General features: G+C 35.4%; 4 protein-coding genes across 6 annotated transcripts; 2 read left to right on the top strand and 2 right to left on the bottom strand.

Moving 5' to 3' along the window:
* Positions 1 to 3,735: 3,735 nt before the first annotated feature.
* Positions 3,736 to 7,418, bottom strand: LOC149615378 (matrix metalloproteinase-14-like). The gene is made up of 6 exons (XM_089857127.1): positions 7,394 to 7,418; positions 7,087 to 7,245; positions 5,857 to 6,071; positions 5,648 to 5,792; positions 4,651 to 4,911; positions 3,736 to 4,426 (listed from the first exon to the last, which is right to left on the bottom strand). The coding sequence occupies exons 1-6, from the start codon at positions 7,416 to 7,418 to the stop codon at positions 4,158 to 4,160; spliced, it is 1,074 nt and encodes a 357-aa protein (XP_089713253.1). The 3' UTR covers positions 3,736 to 4,157.
* Positions 7,419 to 10,718: 3,300 nt separating this feature from the next.
* LOC149615377 (protein hobbit-like) lies at positions 10,719 to 12,582 on the top strand. The gene is made up of 5 exons (XM_089856710.1): positions 10,719 to 10,905; positions 11,013 to 11,314; positions 11,452 to 11,792; positions 12,190 to 12,297; positions 12,369 to 12,582. The coding sequence occupies exons 1-5, from the start codon at positions 10,721 to 10,723 to the stop codon at positions 12,426 to 12,428; spliced, it is 996 nt and encodes a 331-aa protein (XP_089712836.1). The 5' UTR covers positions 10,719 to 10,720; the 3' UTR covers positions 12,429 to 12,582.
* Positions 12,583 to 12,894: 312 nt separating this feature from the next.
* On the bottom strand, positions 12,895 to 13,850 carry LOC149615376 (uncharacterized). Its single transcript, XM_089856713.1, has 3 exons — positions 13,711 to 13,850; positions 13,339 to 13,632; positions 12,895 to 13,255 (listed from the first exon to the last, which is right to left on the bottom strand). Exons 1-3 carry the CDS (start codon positions 13,759 to 13,761, stop codon positions 12,935 to 12,937), a joined length of 666 nt encoding a protein of 221 aa, XP_089712839.1. The 5' UTR covers positions 13,762 to 13,850; the 3' UTR covers positions 12,895 to 12,934.
* Positions 13,851 to 13,874: 24 nt separating this feature from the next.
* Positions 13,875 to 21,312, top strand: LOC149615375 (tubulin delta chain-like). Of its 3 annotated transcripts, none has more exons than XM_089856706.1 (6): positions 13,875 to 14,180; positions 14,431 to 14,500; positions 14,567 to 14,863; positions 15,620 to 15,863; positions 18,043 to 18,201; positions 21,172 to 21,312. In XM_089856706.1, the coding sequence occupies exons 1-6, from the start codon at positions 13,987 to 13,989 to the stop codon at positions 21,177 to 21,179; spliced, it is 972 nt and encodes a 323-aa protein (XP_089712832.1). In that variant the 5' UTR covers positions 13,875 to 13,986; the 3' UTR covers positions 21,180 to 21,312. The 3 variants fall into 3 exon arrangements, with proteins under 3 accessions (XP_089712832.1, XP_089712831.1, XP_089712830.1); XM_089856705.1 differs by having other exon boundaries at positions 21,006 to 21,297; XM_089856704.1 differs by lacking the exon at positions 21,172 to 21,312 and adding an exon at positions 19,230 to 19,845.
* Positions 21,313 to 21,963: the final 651 nt, after the last annotated feature.

Here is a 21,963-nt window from a genome sequence, read left to right as displayed (position 1 = left end):
TCCAGTATACATTAGATTAGTACTTCTTGTTTATTTAATTATAAGCACTTAAAACGTGCTGTAAACATTTACACTTTCGGACAAAAAGGTCAGGGAAAATCTCAGTAAAAAGTCAGGGTAAACCTGAACAAGTTGGGAAAACCAAAATATTACCTCTCCGAGTCAAGACGACTACTTACAAACTTATTTAGCCAGATATGGAAATGTTTCTTAAGTTAAAATTTATGAAATATTAAAGCAGTATACAAAGCATAGCAAATTTACTGTAAATCAGACGACATTTTACATCCAATAATGATATACTTGTACACATTAAAATCATCCGATGGGGGAAAAACGGGAAATGAAGAGATAAAACTTTGGAGGGATATTACCTTTACGTGTTTGTAAAGGCCCAATTTTCTACTCCTCAACTGTATGCCCTCTATGTTCAAAGCCATATTCACAACAGGGTTGGCATGTAAACACTATCCTCTCGTTTCACCTCAACGATTTTCTTAGTTTAACAACATGACTGTTAACGTTACATAACACCAAAGCTTATTTGTGGCTACACACACTGAAAGTAAATGCGTACCATAAAAAGCATGAAAACACGAAGCTATTATCCGATTACGATCAGACCTTTCACTGGTCTGGGCTGCGTTCGGCAGAGCTCACCAAAAAAGACAGCGGATTTTGGAAATGTTTACCGGTGAGCTCTGTCGTCATAGCTTTTCTCCGGTCATCGGCGTTTTATAAATGACGCTAGCGCAATAAAGCGTGCAAGGTACCAAGGCTTAACAAAAATTATAGGATAACATATTTATAGAGATAGATAACAACTTTTATAATTAAAATTAGAAAATAACATATCTCTTAAAATTCTCGGGTGATCAACTGGTTTCACGCCAATTATCTAGCTATAGTCCCATAAAGTTATTTGTATTAATTCCTCCATGGTTTTTTCGCCAAGCTGAGAACTACGCGTTTTACGTCACGTTATCCGAAAAGCCGACTATTTTCTTTGAAGACCGCGCTAGCTCAGCGCTAAGCACCGTGACGTCAAAATTCAAAAGCAAAATCCCGTTATGTCGGATACTGCTAGCAGCGCTGGGCTCTGCTGAACGCGGCCCAGATTTCCACCATGATTATAAAATCTAAGCCTACTTATTTAAAAGTGTATTTAACTTTCGGCTCACTCCGAACCGTTAATGTCTCTGCATACAGAAACGAAAACCAAACCCAAACGTTTACTTTTTGGTTCACTAGGCCTATTGACAAATAAAGTTCATTTGACCAACATAGCAGCGTTGTGCTTGTATTCAGTCACTGTGACTTTAGAAAGGATTATGCTATAAACAGATGTAGTATAGCTTAAGTAATATATAAACATCCATTTTAAATAATAATATTAAACAAAATCTTTGGAATATCAAAATGAAACGGAGCTTTAAAGCTACAAAAGTACTAAATGCATCATAATTACGAAAAATATTTCCACATATTCATTTTATATTATGGAAAACGGGAATATTAAGGTTCTGAAGGATTTCTTTACACATCAAAACAAAACGAACTTCTAACGCAGCGCACTAGTGTTACAACGGACGGACACATATAGACAAACACATAGACTGCTGTTTTACCCTTTCCGTATTAATTTTGAGTTGAGAGACATGATTATCTTAAATATTAAAATAAATATAATTAATATTAAATATTTTCTTCGATAGTTGTTCGCCTTATTGAGCGTTACATCGTTTTGAAAAAGAACAATTAAACATTCTTGAGAGACTTGACTAATATTGGCGTTTGAAATGAAGCATACGCCGGTTGCTTCGCCTTCATCAAATAGGTAGTATATAAGGGTGTCGAATCGCAGCTATGGATAAGAACAGCGCAATTGCGTGAACCTTTGGTGGAAGCCCCACCATTGGGAGGCCGGACGTTTCTCGTAACCCTGGCCGATCGCCGCGTATGTCTTAACCTTAAGGAGTAGAAGCCAGGTGTACAGACTGGTGTCCATGTGGGATGGACAAAAACAAAGACCAGAAGATGGTGGTGTTAGAAGCCAGGTGTACAGACTGGTGTCCATGTGGGATGGACAAAAACAAAGACCAGAAGATGGTGGTGTTAGAAGCCAGGTGTACAGACTGGTGTCCATGTGGGATGGACAAAAACAAAGACCAGAAGATGGTGGTGTTAGATGCCAGGTGTACAAACTGGTGTTCATGTGGGATGGACAAAAACAAAGACCAGAAAATGATGGTGATAGAAGCCAGTAAGTACAGACTGGTGTCTATGTGGAATGGACAAAGACCACAAAATGGTGGTGTTTGAAGCCAATAAGTACAGATTGGTATTCATGTAGAATAGACAATTGACTAGTCGGATGAAGTAATAGTGGCCAGTTGATTTGTGGATAGATTCAAGTTTTGAAATTTCCGGGAACTGTGAATACGGTCCGGAAATAGCGAATACATTTGCTTCAATTCGGAAACTGCGAACACGGTCCCCTGGGGTGTAAGTCAATAACAACAGACAGACACACACACACACACACAAACACACCCACACACACACAGACACGTCGAAATTAGAACCTCTCCGTGACATACGTCACTCGGAGAGGTAAAAACTTAGGTTCTGAAAATTCCGTGACAACCCTGTTCTATTTAAATTAAATTTTACATTAAAATTAAAGGACTCCAAACACATTTTCATTAAATACTGTTTATGTTGGAACTCCTCCAATAATGGAAAAAAAATAACCTACTAATATGTTATCGTTTTTTAACTTGTCACATGTTTTTTAAGTTGTACATATATACCAAAGTTTAACAATGAAAAAGGGCATTCGGTCCGATGGCGGTCTTATCTTAATAAAGTTGTTTTGTTGTTACCTCTTGCGCTCTCTCTCTCTCCATGAGCCGTTACAACAGTTTATTCATTGACATCGTAGTATATATTTCATAATGAATCATGGAAATTAAATTTTTATTTATTTATTTATTAAATTTTTTTTAATTCAGATAGTTTAGTTTAGGGCACACCACGTGGCTTTATTTTGGGCGGGAATAGACCACGTGCTTTTCAAAAGAAAAATTTGCACCCAAATAAAAAAAGTTAAAATTATTTATTATTTTTAAATAATAATTATACATTAATTTTCTAGTTTAATTTTATAGATAATTAAAAAATTGATGAATAGCACATGATTGTGTAATTATATTTAAATAAATATTTAAGGTAATTTAATTAGGATTAAGCAGAGATGAAAAAGTCGGGTCTTTTAATTAATTATTATTTTAATTAGTACAATTAAATTAATTTAGAGAGCGGAAAAATTAACTTGATTAATTTATTAATAAGCAATAAATTAATAAGAACGAATTATTATTTTTTTTAAACCCTTCAACTTTTAGTTAACTTTAATTATATTATAAAGTTAATGCAAAAATTAGTTAATTACTAAATTAAGGGCAATTTTTAATTTAACTTAACAAATCTAGGTTTTTAATTAATCATTTTTTTTACACTTATATTAAAAAAACTGGAATTTTTTTTAAAAAAATGAGGGACTAGCTTGTATATAAAATAATGAATAATAATTAATGTTAATTAAGGATTAATTAAAAATTAATTTAACCCTAATTAACATTATTCTTAGAAAAAAAATTATAAAATGAGCACCTTCGGGTTTATTTCTTTCTTTTTTTAATTAAAAACATGATAAAAAACAAGTTGCACCAAACACTATGTTCAAAATGTTTTCAAATTTGAAATTGAAATAATTCAATTTTGAATTATTTTGACATGAAGGTATATTTTTTTCTTAATAATATATCACCATAAACTGATCATCAAAAACGTGACCAATTTCGCGCATGCGCAGACGTCAGACGCGTTTATTCGTTCTTCTACGAGATTCAAAAGTAGTAGTTAATTCTCCTAAAAAGATTTGCAATCTTAAAAAGTCCCCGTTTTTGTATTAATTTCACTGGGAATTGGTACCATATCAAGACTGCAACGAGGTATATACTCTTCCAAAAATATTGCATTGCTTAGGGCGTAATCTCTTAACTTAAATTTGCTCCATTTTTATTTTTTTTCCACCTTAAGCCTTGGCTGAAATTTTTTAATTACCATTAGGGTTGTTTTAATTAAGGTTTAGGTCACGCCGCGGTCTTTAAAAATACGTATAGTAGTGACGTCACCGACATCATAACCGAATTAAATAAACTAATATGCGTCCTTGAATTTAAATTTGCCGCGGAATTGGCTGATCTAGAGGCGCCCTCTATCGGTGGTAAGGGCACTGGCATCCCATTGGATGGGCAATTAAACCACGTTTCAGATATTAATTTAGGTGAATCTGGAGTGGTCCTCATTATTTTATCGTCGAATTTCCAGTAATGTTTACCGTTGAAGAAATACGTGATGCCTGGAATTTTTTAATGCATAGAAATTAATATATGATATATTTGGGGTCACAATTATTCCAATTAACTGTATGTATTCCTTATTAGAAGTATAGTAAATTAATTAGAAATTCGTGATGCCTAAAAATATTTTAATGCATAGAAATTAATATATGATATATTTGGGGCGCAATTATTCCAATTAGCTTTATGTATTCCTGATATAAAATTAAATTAATTACTGTACCTTTATGTTGGAAGGCAGCGTCCATATTGGTCGGTACGCCCTTCCATAGGGCCATATTTCTAGGGTAATCGGGGTCAACTTTGCCCCTATTTTCGTCAAATCTCCAGTATTGGTTACCACTGAAGAAATATGTTTTGCCATTATGACCCCAGACCATGGCGGAATCGAGTTTACGTAAGTTTGGGGGTAATCCCAGTTCAGTTATGTTCCTAGGGTAACCCTGTTCAGGGTTATTCGCGTGAAATATCCAGTATTTTTGGCCTGAAATGAATTAATTAATTTTAACATTAGCGATTTCAAAAATTAATTTATGATTTTTCTTAAATATGGCTCGGGGTATTTTAATCAAAATTTGCTCAATTGTAGCCCACTTTATACCCAATACGATGGTATTAATTATTAGTTAATCGAGTAATTAGTTTGAAAGATAAAAATTAATTTAAAATCATGTTTCGTCAATGTTAAGTTTATGGGGCGAGATAGGTCAGCAAAAATTAATATTTCTCGAAACTGGTTTAATTAATTTGCACCAAAATTTGCACAATTGTAGCCCACTTTATACTGAATACAATGGTATTCATTATAAGTTAATCGAGTAATTAGTTTGAAAGATAAAAATTTATTTAAAATTATGTTTCGCCAATGTTAAGTCTATAGGGCGAGATAAGTTTGGAAAAATTATTATTTCTCATAACTGGTTGAATGAATTTGCACCAAAATTTGCTCGATTGTAGCCCACTTTATACCCAATGCGGTGGTATTCATTATTAGTTAATCGAGTAATTAGTTTGAAAGATAAAAATTAATTTAAAATCATGTTTCGTCAATGTTAAGTCTATGGGGCGAGATAGGTTTGCAAAAATTATTATTTCTCGAAACTGGTTGAATGAATTTGCACCAAAATTTGAGCAGTTATAACCCAAACTATACCTAATACGATGGTGTTAATTATTTCTTTGCAAATTAATTAGTTTAAGAGATATTAATTAAAACGTACCTGAAAAGAAGACAATTTTGGAATCGCTTCGTCTCTCATAAACCGCGTCAAATTTGCCAACGTCCGATGGTACACCATACCAGAAGATATCAATTGCCACAGGGTGTTTCGTTTTTAAACCACGGTCATCCCGTCGCCAAAAATACTAATAATCATAATAATTAAATTTAATTGAAAATCAAATATATTAATTTAAAAATAATTCTTACCCAATCTTTGAATATAAAAATTTCATTTCTAATTGTGGCAATAGCATCCAGACTTGTATCGCATGTTTGTGGGGGTTCAGCTTCATCGGGCGAATCGGGGTTGGAATTAGGGTTACCACCTTGCACTGTGGGTCTCGTTTTTGGTTTCTCAGTCTTTGGTGGTCTCGTAGGGGCCATAGGTGGCATTGAAGCCCATTTAACACGGTTTTTAGGACCTGTAAACCATTTACAAAAAATATAATTTTTTTTAAACTTTATGGAAAACCCCTTAGGGTACTCGATGTATATTGCCTTGGCATTTAATTATTTATAGACGTGCCCTTTCATCTTCAAAGAGGCTATATATACATCAGTTTGCATTTAGGTAATTCATCCTTGGAGGAGAGGTGGGATGGAGTAGTATGTTGGTGGGCCATGTCGTACACGCCCCTACCTTTGGTATATAAGGGATTGTTAAGAGCTGAAGGTAGTTCTATTTTTAAGACACAGGGGGCATTGTCAACGTATTTGCACCGTATGACCCTTCCTAAACTCCCTCCACTGAGGATGCTGGGAGGACTTATAGAGGCCACGTTATAAGTATGCAGATTACTTTACTACTCCATTCCACCTCTTTTCTCCAAGCATTTATCTCTATGCAATGCAAACTGTGTCTCTTCAGGTATGCAAAATACGCGAATGTCTTTTTTTGCTCTTGGCGCCGCTTAACTTTACCGGGTACTACTCTAAGCCTCGGTTGATTTTAAGCCTCGCATCCGAAAGGCTGCCTTAACAACATCATATTTTATTCATAGGCTACCTTAATTCACTTTGTGTATGGATAAATAATTGAAAAGATCAAAGACAAATTATTCGAAAACTCGGTGCCTTTTAAATATTTAAATACCCAACTTTCATCTTAGATCGATTAGATTTTTAATGCTGATATTTTCTTTCTGATCTTTTCCCTTTTTAATTTATTCAAGATCTTCAAATTCTTGATAGTCAAATTCCATTTGAAACTGTATCGTTAACCCTTAGTTCGTTATTCCCCAATTTTTCTACTCATTTAAGCCTATTACTGCCCCACCAATTTGTATTCTTAAGCCTCGGTACAATTTTTAAATTTTAAGCCTAATTTCTTTCTGTCGTCTGCTCTTTAAGTTCAAAAAAGTGCACTGATTACATAGCCCACTCGATCACGAGCATCACGATGCAAGCTGCGAGCGCGGATCGCGTAGTTATTCTTACCGTATAGTTGTTGAATTCCTACAGTATCATAGTAGGGCAGTTTGAAGTTGTCGCTAATGTGTTGATAATATGGAAACATCAATGACCCCTGAATAGACGAGTGAGACAAACCCAAAGAGTGACCAAATTCATGGGCAGCCACGGAAAATAGGTTTATAGCTGAAAAATAAATATTAAAATCTATCTAGAAATTCGTGATGCCTAAAAATATTTTAATGCATAGAAATTAATATATGATATATTTGGGGCGCAATTATTCCAATTAGCTTTATGTATTCCTGATATAAAATTAAATTAATTACTGTACCTTTATGTTGGAAGGCAGCGTCCATATTGGTCGGTACGCCCCTTGATCGGGTGTTTGTAAATAATATCGGTTGATCGGGTGTTTGTAAATAATATCGGTTGATCGGGTGTTTGTTTATAATATCGGTTAATCGGGTGTTTGTAAATAATATCGGTTGATCGGGTGTTTGTAAATAATATCGGTTGATCGGGTGATTGTTTATAATATCGGTTGATCGGGTGTTTGTAAATAATATCGGTTGATCGGGTGTTTGTTTATAATATCGGTTGATCGGGTGTTTGTTTATAATATCGGTTGATCGGGTGTTTGTTTATAATATCGGTTGATCGGGTGTTTGCTTATAATATCGGTTGATCGGGTGTTTGTTTATAATATCGGTTGATCGGGTGTTTGTTTATAATATCGGTTGATCGGGTGTTTGTAAATAATATCGGTTGATCGGGTGTTTGTAAATAATATCGGTTGATCGGGTGTTTGTAAATAATATCGGTTGATCGGGTGTTTGTTTACAATATCGGTTGATCGGGTGTTTGTTTACAATATCGGTTGATCGGGTGTTTTTTTTTATAATATCGGTTGATCGGGTGTTTGCTTATAATATCGGTTGATCGGGTGTTTGTTTATAATATCGGTTGATCGGGTGTTTGTTTATAATATCGGTTGATCGGGTGTTTGTAAATAATATCGGTTGATCGGGTGTTTGTAAATAATATCGGTTGATCGGGTGTTTGTAAATAATATCGGTTGATCGGGTGTTTGTTTACAATATCGGTTGATCGGGTGTTTGTTTACAATATCGGTTGATCGGGTGTTTGTTTACAATATCGGTTGATCGGGTGTTTGTTTATAATATCGGTTGATCGGGTGTTTGTTTACAATATCGGTTGATCGGGTGTTTGTTTACAATATCGGTTGATCGGGTGTTTGTTTACAATATCGGTTGATCGGGTGTTTGTTTACAATATCGGTTGATCGGGTGTTTGTTTACAATATCGGTTGATCGGGTGTTTGTAAATAATATCGGTTGATCGGGTGTTTGTTTACAATATCGGTTGATCGGGTGTTTGTTTACAATATCGGTTGATCGGGTGTTTGTTTACAATATCGGTTGATCGGGTGTTTGTTTACAATATCGGTTGATCGGGTGTTTGTTTACAATATCGGTTGATCGGGTGTTTGTTTACAATATCGGTTGATCGGGTGTTTGTTTACAATATCGGTTGATCGGGTGTTTGTTTACAATATCGGTTGATCGGGTGTTTGTTTACAATATCGGTTGATCGGGTGTTTGTTTACAATATCGGTTGATCGGGTGTTTGTAAATAATATCGGTTGATCGGGTGTTTGTAAATAATATCGGTTGATCGGGTGTTTGTAAATAATATCGGTTGATCGGGTGTTTGTAAATAATATCGGTTGATCGGGTGTTTGTAAATAATATCGGTTGATCGGGTGATTGTTTATAATATCGGTTGATCGGGTGTTTGTAAATAATATCGGTTGATCGGGTGTTTGTTTATAATATCGGTTGATCGGGTGTTTGTTTATAATATCGGTTGATCGGGTGTTTGTTTATAATATCGGTTGATCGGGTGTTTGCTTATAATATCGGTTGATCGGGTGTTTGTTTATAATATCGGTTGATCGGGTGTTTGTTTATAATATCGGTTGATCGGGTGTTTGTAAATAATATCGGTTGATCGGGTGTTTGTAAATAATATCGGTTGATCGGGTGTTTGTAAATAATATCGGTTGATCGGGTGTTTGTTTACAATATCGGTTGATCGGGTGTTTGTTTACAATATCGGTTGATCGGGTGTTTGTTTATAATATCGGTTGATCGGGTGTTTGTTTATAATATCGGTTGATCGGGTGTTTGTTTACAATATCGGTTGATCGGGTGTTTGTTTACAATATCGGTTGATCGGGTGTTTGTTTACAATATCGGTTGATCGGGTGTTTGTTTACAATATCGGTTGATCGGGTGTTTGTTTACAATATCGGTTGATCGGGTGTTTGTAAATAATATCGGTTGATCGGGTGTTTGTAAATAATATCGGTTGATCGGGTGTTTGTAAATAATATCGGTTGATCGGGTGTTTGTAAATAATATCGGTTGATCGGGTGTTTGTAAATAATATCGGTTGATCGGGTGATTGTTTATAATATCGGTTGATCGGGTGTTTGTAAATAATATCGGTTGATCGGGTGTTTGTTTATAATATCGGTTGATCGGGTGTTTGTTTATAATATCGGTTGATCGGGTGTTTGTTTATAATATCGGTTGATCGGGTGTTTGCTTATAATATCGGTTGATCGGGTGTTTGTTTATAATATCGGTTGATCGGGTGTTTGTTTATAATATCGGTTGATCGGGTGTTTGTAAATAATATCGGTTGATCGGGTGTTTGTAAATAATATCGGTTGATCGGGTGTTTGTAAATAATATCGGTTGATCGGGTGTTTGTTTACAATATCGGTTGATCGGGTGTTTGTTTACAATATCGGTTGATCGGGTGTTTGTTTATAATATCGGTTGATCGGGTGTTTGTTTATAATATCGGTTGATCGGGTGTTTGTTTACAATATCGGTTGATCGGGTGTTTGTTTACAATATCGGTTGATCGGGTGTTTGTTTACAATATCGGTTGATCGGGTGTTTGTTTACAATATCGGTTGATCGGGTGTTTGTAAATAATATCGGTTGATCGGGTGTTTGTAAATAATATCGGTTGATCGAGTGTTTGTAAATAATATCGGTTGATCGGGTGTTTGTATATAATATCGGTTGATCGGGTGTTTGTATATAATAACGGTTGATCGGGTGTTTATAATATTGGGGAACCGTGTTGATCATTGTTATCTTACTTACAACGCGGGGTTGATCAAAACCTTTTTCGGACAACAGCCCGAAGACAATAACGACCCATGGGAACAACAAACTGCCGTTGACACCTTCACTTTAACCCATCATGACCTTTCAATCTGTACGAATTCATTACAATACGCCATGATCCTGGACATCCTAAACAATGTCCTGCTTTACGTTGAACCTCGCAAAAAAGAAGCGTTTGAGAAGTTACAAGGTATGCGATTCAAACTTCAACTCAGCACGATGGAGGACCAAAAAGGACCGATCCTGGAGTTCCAAAATCAGGTACGGGACATGGTCCTCAACTTACGCCGACTAGAGAAGGAAACCTACTTGGTCCACAAGGCCTTGGGCGAAGACCCCGAGGATCAGGAACTTTTGGAACAGATGAGAAATTTGGAGTTGAAGGTTGAGGCGTGCAAGGAACAGATGATGAACGCCACGAGGAATTGAACATGATGATCAATTGTTACCACGAGACTCAATTAAGCGCTTTTAAGACGAGACAACGCGCGTCCGTTCATAACCAGAAGGTTACCTTGGCCAGACGTAGTGAGGTTTGTTTCAAATACGCTCAGTGGAGGTTGACCGACGCCGATGGACAACTTGGATTGGCCGATTTCGTCATGTCCAATTTTCTGTAAGTAAATTTTAATCGGGAAACTTAAAAATGGGTCAAATTTAGGTTAGGGGACCCCCAACTTGACGCGGTGACTCTAGACAACCAGGATATGTTTTGTACCATAGTTATTCCAAAAACACCAAGAGTGACGATTCGGTGGAACACTTATTAGAACTTGGTTACGTCACGGCTACTAATCTATTACCAAATCAAGTTTACAAGGACGTATTGAAACCGACTGAACTTCAACCCAACATTCCCTTGGACAGACAACGCGCTTTGAGAATTTACTGTCGGGAAAGACCTCCAGTTGGTGGAATATCCGTTAAAGAACACTTCGAGGTCAATGTTATCCCAATTACAATTGGTTTAACTCATAATTTCTTTACGCATATGATGAGGTTCTTTTTTCCTGGACGATACGCGGGTAAGTCCACGTTTAATTACTTTAAAGTTTTTTCCATAAGGTCATCATGCCCTTGAAAATATCGTCAAGGTCATTCATCGTACTTATAGTTCTTTTGGGGGGCTTCATAAACCGTCTTGATCTTTACTTCCTTTTAGACAACAGCGAACACCAGTATGACGAGCAACAAAGCAGGACATCGAAGTTCAGTAAGAAATCGAGTTCGAGTCAACAGCGATCCGCGACGCTGGCCTATCAGAACCAGGACGATATCTCGAAGATGAAAGAAAGGGCTGAAAAGAATCAAACGTTCTTGTACATAAAAATCCCCGAAGTTCCTCTAAGAGTCAGTTACAAAGGAGGCAAGGAGAAGAACATTGAGGACTTGAATGATATCGCCTTGAACTTGCACACCTTGGAGTACCATAACAGGACATGGACGTGGTTGGATCTCTTAATGGAAATGAAGAATGACTCTCAGAAGGTTTTACTTCAACAGGTACGTCAAAGTAGGCTTGGAAATAGGTCAAAGTAGGCTTAACTTAACGGCTTTATTGGGAATAGGTCAAAGTAGGCTTAACTTAACGACTTTATTGGGAATAGGTCAAAGTAGGCTTAACGACTTTATTGGGAATAGGTCAAAGTAGGCTTAACTTAACGGCTTTATTGGGAATGGGTTAAAGTAGGCTTAACGGCTTTATTGGGAATAGGTCAAAGTAGGCTTAACTTAACGACTTTATTGGGAATAGGTCAAAGTAGGCTTAACTTAACGGCTTTATTGGGAATAGGTCAAAGTAGGCTTAACGACTTTATTGGGAATAGGTCAAAGTAGGCTTAGCGAATTTCTCGGAAATAGGTCAAAGTAGGCTTATAAAATTTGTTTAGTGTTTTGATAGGCAATCAAACAGAAACTACAAATTAAATCCAGACAGCCAGCGACAGAAGAAAGCAGTCAACCTCAGGAAGAAGATAAAGCTAGGTTACTTCTGGGATCCAAATTACTGGTACGTTTTTAATTTTAAATATTTTATGAACAATGAATTCTATATTTTAATTATTTATAAATGCTGATCAGGGTGGGCCAGAAAAATCCTCCAAAAAAGGAATTTTCAGTAAAGTGTACAAAAGAGATTAAAAACTATAATCTCTGTGCTGCTAGACTATATTACTCTATTTTTCCCCTAATATTAATCTAGATTAATTTAAAAATAATACGTATTAATTATTACTATATAATATAAATAAGACTCCTCTTTTGTATCTTTAAAATAAATTTATTTATACTCTAATCGTAATAACTACTTTACACTGAATAGTATGAAACCCCCCAGAAAATCTACTAAATATAGCAGTAAGTTACTAAAAAGAGTATGAAACCTACCATAAATACCTACTGTTTAGTAGGAAATCTACTAAATAGTATGAAAACCTCTAGAAAATCTACTAAATAGTATGAAAACGTCTAGAAAATCTACTAAATAGTATGAAAACGTCCAGAAAATCTACGAAATAAGGCAGTAAGTTACTAAAATAGTACGAAAACCACCATAAACACCTACTGTTAGTAGGAAACCTACTAAATAGTATGAAAAGCACAAAAATACCAACTAAATCAATTTTATTTAACTTCAATAATACAATTTAAACATCAGGCCATTTATACGTTTCACTATGACCCTTATATTTCTTTTTATGCCTTAAACTGGCAACAACACACGGGTTATTGGGAAAGGCATTGATACCTCCAAAGAAGGTATCAGTTTCAGGGTCAAATCTTACAGGATTAGGGATAACGTGTAAATTCTTGGGCAGTTTATCTTGATCCCTCACCATCTGATCATAACTGACCAAACCCTGAATTGGTGTAGAGTAATATTTAGTTAATTCTTTGCCATTTGTGATGCAGTGTAGAATAGAGTTCGGGATATCATGATCAAACTCTTTGATACATTTGGTTAGAACCTATAGGTTGTAATTTGGGCAATATAATGGGGTTAAAACCACTAGATAATGGTATAAAATCACTACCAAAACACGCCACATACCTTGTATTTGATCAAGGGATCATTCAATGATAAATCATTAACATTCTGGACTGACTTTAGATTGGGTATTTCTTGACAAATTTTAATTATAATCCCTGACACATCATTAGGAGGGTTATAGGCTTTAGTTCCTTGATTAAATCCTTTATCAATTATCGCTTGAAATGAACCGATTCCCGCGTGTCGTTTATTTAAAACCTCTACGGGAAGTTCACCTGGAAGGTGCTTTTTGATTCTCCGAGATTTAGTCAGGCAAGTAGAACTTACTGATAAACTTGCTTTTGAGGATTCAACCTGGAATAAAAAAAACGTTATCCCTAATATAATACACCATTTCAAGTCAAATTTAATCGTAAAACTTAAATAAATTACCAAAATAACCCTCTTAATTAAAGGAGTTAAGATTTTACGCGTTGAAATCATGTTTATGAAAGGTTATCGTAACCATAACCTAATCCGCCATGTTTATTTTCACCGCTAAGCCTAGTTCCTGCAGCTTGGCAGTGCTGCCAGATTCACCGTAACCAAAATATTTTTTTTTATTCATTTCCCGCGTGTTATCCACGGCGGAAGGTTGACAATCAGACGGTCGCGCGCTTTAATGGTTTAATTAACATTATTTTAAAGCGTTTAATTTAAGTCTAATGGATGACTATCATAGTGGTGCAAGTAGGGCAGTGTGGGAATCAATTAGGATTCGATTTTTTCAACGAAATCAGCGGACAAATACAAAATGTAACGTCGGAGAATAGCCATCGGGGCAAAAATGGGCACGGCGCTTTGACATCCGCTGCCGCTAATGTCGTGGGAAATGTTGCTTACCGTCAAGAGCTTGGTGATCGGTAAGCTTACAGTTTTAATAATTAATAATAATTAAAGTTGGCGTAGTCATTAAGCCTAAGTCTCAAAAATTATATTAATACTTTAAAAATAAGCCATACGCGACTTTTTTCCAAAACCGGTTTATCTGTTGAGTTTCCATGAACGCCTTATCACATTGCGCCAAAACTAAAATATAAATTTGATTTTGCTAAGCCTTGGTCTGTCAAAATATGTTTACATCAAAAATACCCACGTTTTTCTCGGAAATAGGTTTTTTAAATACTCTGAAAACGAAAAAACTCACATTCCTAGAGCAATATTAGTCGATACTGAACCGAAAGTAAGATTTATTATACAGTTTCTTAGGCCTAATTCGGTTTCAATTAATTTTCGAGGGTTATTTTAGGTCATTAAACAAATACAATACTCTTCTCAACAAACTGGAAAATGGAAGTACGCGCCACAAAACGCGTTTTTTAAGAAACAAGGGGCTGGGAATAATTGGGCGTATGGTTATTACGGGCATGGTAGCCCCTCAAAAGAAGATATTCTTAATTTAATACAAAAAGAAGTTGAACAATGCGAATATTTGGGTGGTTTCTTGGTTGTCATGTCTTGCGCTGGAGGAACGGGGAGTGGATTAGGGACGTTTATATCAGAGGCACTCAGAGAAAATTATCCTCAAACTCCCCTAATTAATCAAGTAAGTTTTAATTGTTCCGTTCGTTAAAAAAATACATTATAATTAGCATGCAGGTGTGTGGGGTTTTTTGAGTATATTTTTAATTTAGTAATGTAAATGTATTTTTTTTTTTTGAAATTTCATTTACAATTTTTGTAATTAACTTACTTATATTTATATTTATGTAAATTAGTTAAAGTTTGTGTGGGTAGATTTTTATTTCAACTTGAACTTTCAAAGGGATACTGTAATGGTTCGAAGAAAGCCTTTTTGGGGGGGGGGGTTATATGATGGCCCTAATTGCGCGCTCGTCGGTACTAATTTAAAAACGGCTGGGGTTCAGAGTTCACAGAGGTCAAAAAAAATAAATACACTGAAAGTTAAAAACATTCTACTCCCATTAATCCTTGCAAAGAAACCTACGCAAAGGGGCGGGGCCACCGTCGTAGGTCGTCTAGTGTCGTTAGAGAGAGGGTGTAGACTGTGTTACCTCCCTCTAGGCGCGTTCTTATGAGAGGGGATACTGTACGCGCCCGTTCAAAGGGGGGATGACACTGAGCTAAGAGATAGAACAGTATGGAATGTTAGATAGTGTCACTGGCCCTTTAAAACCATGGAAATTTATTGCAAATTTGTAAATATTTTCCCAAAAGAATCCATTTACAGTTTAATAGGTTTAAATTATTTATGGCGGTAGATAATTATTTATATTTGCACCTGCTTTATTCCCCCTCCCCATATTTCTCCCCCCCCCCCGTGGTTTCGTTTTGTTCTTAGGTTGTATGGCCTTTCAGTAATGGCGAAGTGACTGTTCAAAATTACAATACGCTCTTGACCCTGGGTCATTTGCAAGACGTGTCGGATTCAATTTGTTTGTTAGAGAATGACCAATTACATCGTTGCTGTTCCCAATCCTTGGCCATGAAGGACGTTGATCTCAAAAATTTGAACGTCATAGGTGCCCGTCAAATGGCTAGCTTGTATCTCAGTAGTTACCAAGAAAAACGGGAGGCCAATTTCGGTAAGTGATTTAAGTTCAGTTCAGTAGATTAGGGTTTGTTTTTTTTAAATGGATGGGTTACAATTTGAACCGAATTTGGTCAAAATCGAATGGTAATTAAGTTACGCCTATTAATACGTCATTTTGAACTGTCATACTTATGGAATATATCACTTATAAACTTATGGAACATATCACTTAATAAACTTATGGAACATATCACTTATAAGCTTATATCACTTATAAACTTATGGAACATATCACTTATAAACTTATGGAACATATCACTTATAAACTTATGGAACATATCACTTATAAACTTATGGAACGTATCAATTATAAACTTATGCAACTGCATTTATACACAATGCTTGGTGGCACTTTTTCAAACCCACAAAGGGGGGGGGGGCAGAAATTAGAAATTATTATACGTATTGCAGTTTGAAATTAAGTTTAATTTGGTTTTAATCGCGTAGTTCAAACATTTGTTATGATTAAAAATTTTACAACAAAAACGGTATAAATGCGGCGTTTCTAAAAATTTCTGGTCAGAATTGTCGCGCGTCTATTGGGCTAAAGGTTAGTTACAATCATATACTTAATAAGTTAATAAGTACTACGCGATTAACGTAAATAGCAACTAGAGTAGAGATGGCTTCCATTTTTCAAGATGGCGGCGGATTACAAAAATATTTCTTAATGATCATCTACTAGTTAAGAATAACGTCCCTGCGAAATTTCAACTTCCTAAGTAAAGCGGTTCGGTCTGGGCGTTAAATTATAACTCAGTCATGACGATACAATTGTGGATGGAGCTAAAAAGAAAGGGTTACGTAGTCTTTCCGCATTCTATCGCGTCTGTTTCCGGTTCCGCATTCCCAAAATGTCGGCTTCTATTGTGCCTGTCTGGGGAATGCTACATTCTTGGGGAAACCCCTCCTCAACCCGTTGGTATGTAGTATCTGCACTGTTAAAGCGGCATCCTTGAAGTTTAGCCGAGAGCCTCGCAGCTGGGGAAACCCCACCGCGCTTGCGGCCAGCTCAAAGGTGCCGCCGCGCGCCTTCCCTTCCTAATACCGGGGAGTATATATTTGGAAATATTGTTAGTTGACCGTAAAACCCTATAAGAAGTTGATGATTTAGGCCTTCGCCTTAGAGACAAGTTTAACGGGAATTTTGAAAATAACAGAATTCATTTTTTTCTTTTAATAAAAATAATAAAATTGTATCGTAATGGTGGAATTCATAAACGAAATTTATTATTATATTGCGCGCGCAACGCCCTGCCTTTGCCTGTACTAAATTGCGTTGCGTTTACGAGTTCCACCTTAAATCTATATCTACTTAGCCCGTCCGGATTAAACTTAATTCCAAACTGCAATACATATAATAATTTCTAAAAATTTCTGGCCCCCCTTTGTGGGTTTTGAAAAAGTGTCACCAAGCATTGTGTATAAATGCAGTTTTTTAAGGACTGCGAAGCAAAACTTATGCTTATATCAGAAGAAAATAGGGGAAGTACGTATTCGTACCTTTAGCTAGTGCAAGTCGTCCTTCTCTCCCAGAAACAAGCTATCGCTTTAAATTGGCCAATCAGAGATAGGCAGAGAACCGATAGAAATTTTTGAAGGTGCGCCACCATACCGTGAGAAACCGAACTACAGAGTATAGACGACGATTTCCGTCCTTCTTTCGCCCGGGTATATTGACATTGAAAGTTATCGTTCAATTAAGAGTTAAAAATGGATAGTTCTGTCCAGTGTAATTTAGTATATCGTGAAACTAGTGACAAGAAAAGCCAGACAAGTTTTAAAGGCAAAACTAAAGGTATTCAAGTAGAATTTTCGCCAAATTCGAGTGACTCGTTAAGCCTCGGCCATAGTAAACTCAAGAAGTCAGGTACCATAACAAAATCAGCATTCAGCTGGATAGCAGACGAACCTTCGAAGAAAATAGTTTCTTGTATTCATCCGCGGTTTCCCGCCAAAAAAAGCGGATATTCAGTGGCGCGAAAAAACCGATAAAGTGACGTCTCGCGAAATAGCTAAGAATACGTACTTCCCCTATTTTCTTCTGCTTATATGTATAGTGTGGGCCCGTGGGGGGTCGAGTGTTGCTAGTCGTTTGTGACGTGTGAAATTCAAATTTTAAACGTTAAATTCAAAGGGTTCTTTTTATTTATTGTATATTTTCATGCCAGCTGATATTCTATGCAAATTGGGATCTCATCCGAGTTTTAAATTAGTTCGTCTTTTATCGGTGCCTCAAGAGACGGACCGTTCGGCCCCCTTTAGTTCCTACAGTTGGCCGTCTCTCATTAAATCACTTCATAGAAGCCTCGCTCAACAAACTGCCAAAGGTAAGAAAACCAAAACCAACAACACCTCCTTCTTCTTTAAAACGGGTTTCTTTCTTACTTTTTAAACGCCCCCCTATTTGCTCACGCTAAGATCATAAAGATAGTAAACCACCCAAGTTAGACCTTGTTATATACTTTAAAAGTGTATATTTACTTCCAAATAAGGTCAGCTCGAACGTACTTTATGGAAATCCCTTTTATCTGATCTATCTCTTTGTGTTTTCAAAGTTACTTTAGTTTTATTGTGTTTTATTTATTTATTTAATTTTTGGTATTTTTTTTGGGGGGGGGGGGGAGATTTGAAATTTGGTGTTATTACTCTACGGAATTTAGGCTTTAATAGTACCATTCATTTTTAAATTGAGGGTCATAATAAAAAGTTATGGTCAGTTTTAGGACTTAATAGTTATATGAGATTGAGATGAAACCGAAGTTTTTTTTATTAATATTATAATTCATTTGAAGATATCTACCTTATTTGAGGCCTATTATTTATGAGTTTCGGTGCGATTACTCTATCGAATATCGGCTTTCGAATGCTACCATTGATTTTTAAATTGAGGGTTTAATTAAAAAGTTATGGTCAGTTTTAGGACTTGATAGTTATATGAGATTCAGATGAAGCAAATTAATTTTATTATTATAGTTCATGTGAAGATATCTTCCTTATTTGAGGCCTATTATTTATTAAACTCGGTGCTATTACTCTATCGAATATAGGCTTTCGAATGCTACCATTTATTTTTAAATTGAGAGTTTAATTAAAAAGTTATCGTCAGTTTTAGAACTTAATAGTTACATTAGATTCAGATGAAACCGAGTTTTATTTTTACTATTATTCATTTGAAGATATCTTCCTTATTTGAGGCCTAAAATTAATGAAACTTGGTGCTATTACTCTATTGAATGTCGGCTTTCAAATGGTACCATTAATTTTTAAATCGAGGCTCAAATAAATAAACAAGTTACGGTAACTTGAAACAAGTCATAATTAGTAAAAAAAAATTGGTAAAAATATCTGAAAATAGAACACAACATTCATTTGGCAAATTTACTGGTACTACGTGGTTCCGAGTCCAAGAACGTTGACGTGTCTTTACTTAAATCACTGCGATACGCCAGTTGGATGCCCGAAGAACATCGTTTAAATACATTGTACCATCCTTTACCATTATTCCGTTTGAACCGGTCATCCACTTTGGCCACAAATAGCCAAAGTTTTTTACCACAGCTGGACGGTGTTGTTGACAAGGCTTGGACCATGTACCATTCGAGGGCTTATTTACACCATTATGCCAAACATGGTTTAGAGGACCAAAGTTTTATAAGTTGTTTTGAGAAGGTCGAGAATATTGTAGCCAAATATACAAATGTCTCTAATTAACTAACTAATTGAGTAATTAAATGAGTTTTTCGTTTGTTTTTGATGAGATACTATTTTAGTAATTGAGCTTTTCTTTTAATTTTAATTTTATTTCTTTCATAATCACTAAAACCAACAAAATATTTAAGGCATATTTTTATCATGAATATTGTCGCAATGAATTCATGGTGATTATATGAGTATTTATACGAACCTATTTATAATTTTAATATTTTTTTAATAATAATAATAAAGTTTGGAATTTTTAATATTTAAATAAATACGAGATTTTTTTTAAACAAAGTGATTTTATGGGCGGGAGATCCAGGTTTTCACGGAATTCTTATAGGGTTTCCTTGAAACGTCAAGGAACATTGCTTCAGTAAGGTTTGAAAATTATTATTATTTTATTAATTAATTTTAAATTGGCAATAAAATCACGGAATTAAATGGGGATTTGATTTAAATTTTAAAGGTTTGGGAAATTTCTACAGGGTTGCCACAGTACCTGGAAAAGTCAGGGAATTTGAAAATTGTCGTAAAAGTCAGGGAATTTCCATTGCATACTGACTTGAAAATGTGTAGCGACGGCCCACTAGGCGCACCAGCTCAATATCGTTCTATAGGCCTACATTAACTGTTTCCGATAGTACCTAATAAAGTTTTAATAACTACTAAATAGTAGTTTCAAAAACGGTGATTGAATTAGCATAATTGTAAGTTCAAAGCTGATGATAAATAAGGAACTTTTAAAAGGCCGCATTCTTACTTTTCCGTTAGTGGAAGTTTGAAAATTGGTTTTAGTATGTTAGGGGAAAACCTGGAAAAATCAGGGGAATTTTGAAATGAAAAATCCGTGGCAACCCTGTTAAACCTAGGCACTGACACGATCACAATTGAAATAGATCTATTGTATTAACGCTACGTTACCTTAAGAACGAACCTAAAATGGGCATTTAAGCCTTGGTTAAAGATTATGAGAGATTGGTTTGACACAAGATACTTTATTTAATCACGATATTAAGTTTTTTTAAAGAAAATAAGTAAAACATGCAGAAAGGCTTAAAAAGTATGTAGGGGGGAAGAGATATTATATAAGTTACACTAATGAAAAATCCTTATTTTTATAACCATCTGTACATAATCATAATGGATATTAGAGATAGATTAGTTTAAAATTAAATTAAAACTTCAGTCTTCATCTCCATGAATTACTTTAAAATACTCTTAATTTTGCCAATTGACTTTGCCAATTGACTTTCTAGTAATGTGAACTTTGCCAATTCACTTTCTAGTAATGTGAACTTTGCCAATTCACTTTCTAGTAATGTGAACTTTGCCAATTCACTTTCTAGTAATGTGAACTTTGCCAATTCACTTTCTAGTAATGTGAACTTTGCCAATTCACTTTCTAGTAATGTGATTCTATCGTGAATCTTAGGCTTGAGAATTTGAATGAGACGTTCAAGTTGGTCAAGTTCCGTCAATAACTGATCCAAATCGTCATCCTGTTCAACGGAAGATCGCTGACCTCTCGTATCTTTGACTAACTGGATTTGACCCACGTCATTTTGCCGTTTAACTTTGTTTGCCAATTGACTTTCTAGTAATGTGATTTTATCTTGAACCTTGGGCTTGAGAATTTGAATGCGACGTTCAAATTGGTCAAATTCCATCGCTAACGGATCCAATGCGTCATCCTGTTCAACGGAAGATCGCTGACCTCTCGTATTTTTGACTAACTGCATTTGACCCACGTCATTTTGCTGTTTAAGTTTTTCTTCGTTATATTTCTTCAATTGTTTGAGTGATTCTCCATTGTCTCGCGTCAATAAATAATTGAAACAATTGGCAAATTTAATACTACGTAATTCTTGTTCAATTTTATCCGGATTATAATTATTCATAGCTTCATCTCCAAGTTCATTATAAATAATAATAAGAACAATTATTAGAAATTTCGATTAAATCCCAGCGTTTAGTTAACGTTAAAAAGTTAGGTTAGATTAGTTTAAGTTCTTACCAAGATCCAAAGGCTTTTTGAGATCCTCTGTTTTTCGAAATAAAAAATTGGTTTTGAATTGTAAATGAATCGCCTAACAAGAAAACGAATTTTACTTACCGTTTTGGTTGGTTGCCATTTTTTTTTCTGAAATTAAAGGGAAAGTAAAATGAACACTTAGAAGGATGTAAGTGGAAAAAACGACAAAAATGTATCATTCAAAGCCGAATCTAGTTTGCCTTTTCTTCGCGACTCGAGCATTTCTCTAAATTTCTACCCGAATATTATTACTTTCAAGCGCATTGGCTGGAACTTAGTCCTTCCAATGCTTGGAGATTAGCAGAAATACCCGATTTCCATAATAACCCCTTATATACTTGAAAACAACTCTAAATTA

This window comes from Phalangium opilio, unplaced genomic scaffold (genome assembly GCF_054372755.1).
Source record: "Phalangium opilio isolate 3A_F unplaced genomic scaffold, DU_Popi_V2 ptg000217l_1, whole genome shotgun sequence".
NCBI classification, from domain to species: Eukaryota; Metazoa; Arthropoda; class Arachnida; order Opiliones; family Phalangiidae; genus Phalangium; species Phalangium opilio.
This window is presented reverse-complemented; position numbering and strand designations above follow the sequence as displayed.

Bases quoted from the DNA above. Each gene is read 5' to 3' on its own strand.
- LOC149615378 (XM_089857127.1), bottom strand. From the start codon at position 7,418: ATGGACGCTGCCTTCCAACATAAAG. The intron at 5,793-5,856 runs GTAAGAATTATT...TATGATTATTAG, and splicing joins TTTTTATATTCAAAGATTGG to TATTTTTGGCGACGGGATGA. The intron at 4,912-5,647 runs GTACGTTTTAAT...AATTCATTTCAG, and splicing joins CAAAATTGTCTTCTTTTCAG to GCCAAAAATACTGGATATTT.
- LOC149615377 (XM_089856710.1), top strand. From the start codon at position 10,721: ATGATGATCAATTGTTACCACGAGACTCAATTAAGCGCTTTTAAGACG. The intron at 11,315-11,451 runs GTAAGTCCACGT...ACTTCCTTTTAG, and splicing joins TTTTCCTGGACGATACGCGG to ACAACAGCGAACACCAGTAT. The intron at 11,793-12,189 runs GTACGTCAAAGT...GTGTTTTGATAG, and splicing joins AGAAGGTTTTACTTCAACAG to GCAATCAAACAGAAACTACA.
- LOC149615376 (XM_089856713.1), bottom strand. From the start codon at position 13,761: ATGATTTCAACGCGTAAAATCTTAACTCCTTTAATTAAGAGGGTTATT. The intron at 13,633-13,710 runs GTAATTTATTTA...TTTTTATTCCAG, and splicing joins TAATTAAGAGGGTTATTTTG to GTTGAATCCTCAAAAGCAAG. The intron at 13,256-13,338 runs GTATGTGGCGTG...TACAACCTATAG, and splicing joins ATCCCTTGATCAAATACAAG to GTTCTAACCAAATGTATCAA.
- LOC149615375 (XM_089856704.1), top strand. From the start codon at position 13,987: ATGACTATCATAGTGGTGCAAGTAGGGCAGTGTGGGAATCAATTAGGA. The intron at 14,181-14,430 runs GTAAGCTTACAG...TCTCGGAAATAG, and splicing joins CGTCAAGAGCTTGGTGATCG to GTTTTTTAAATACTCTGAAA. The intron at 14,864-15,619 runs GTAAGTTTTAAT...TTTTGTTCTTAG, and splicing joins AAACTCCCCTAATTAATCAA to GTTGTATGGCCTTTCAGTAA.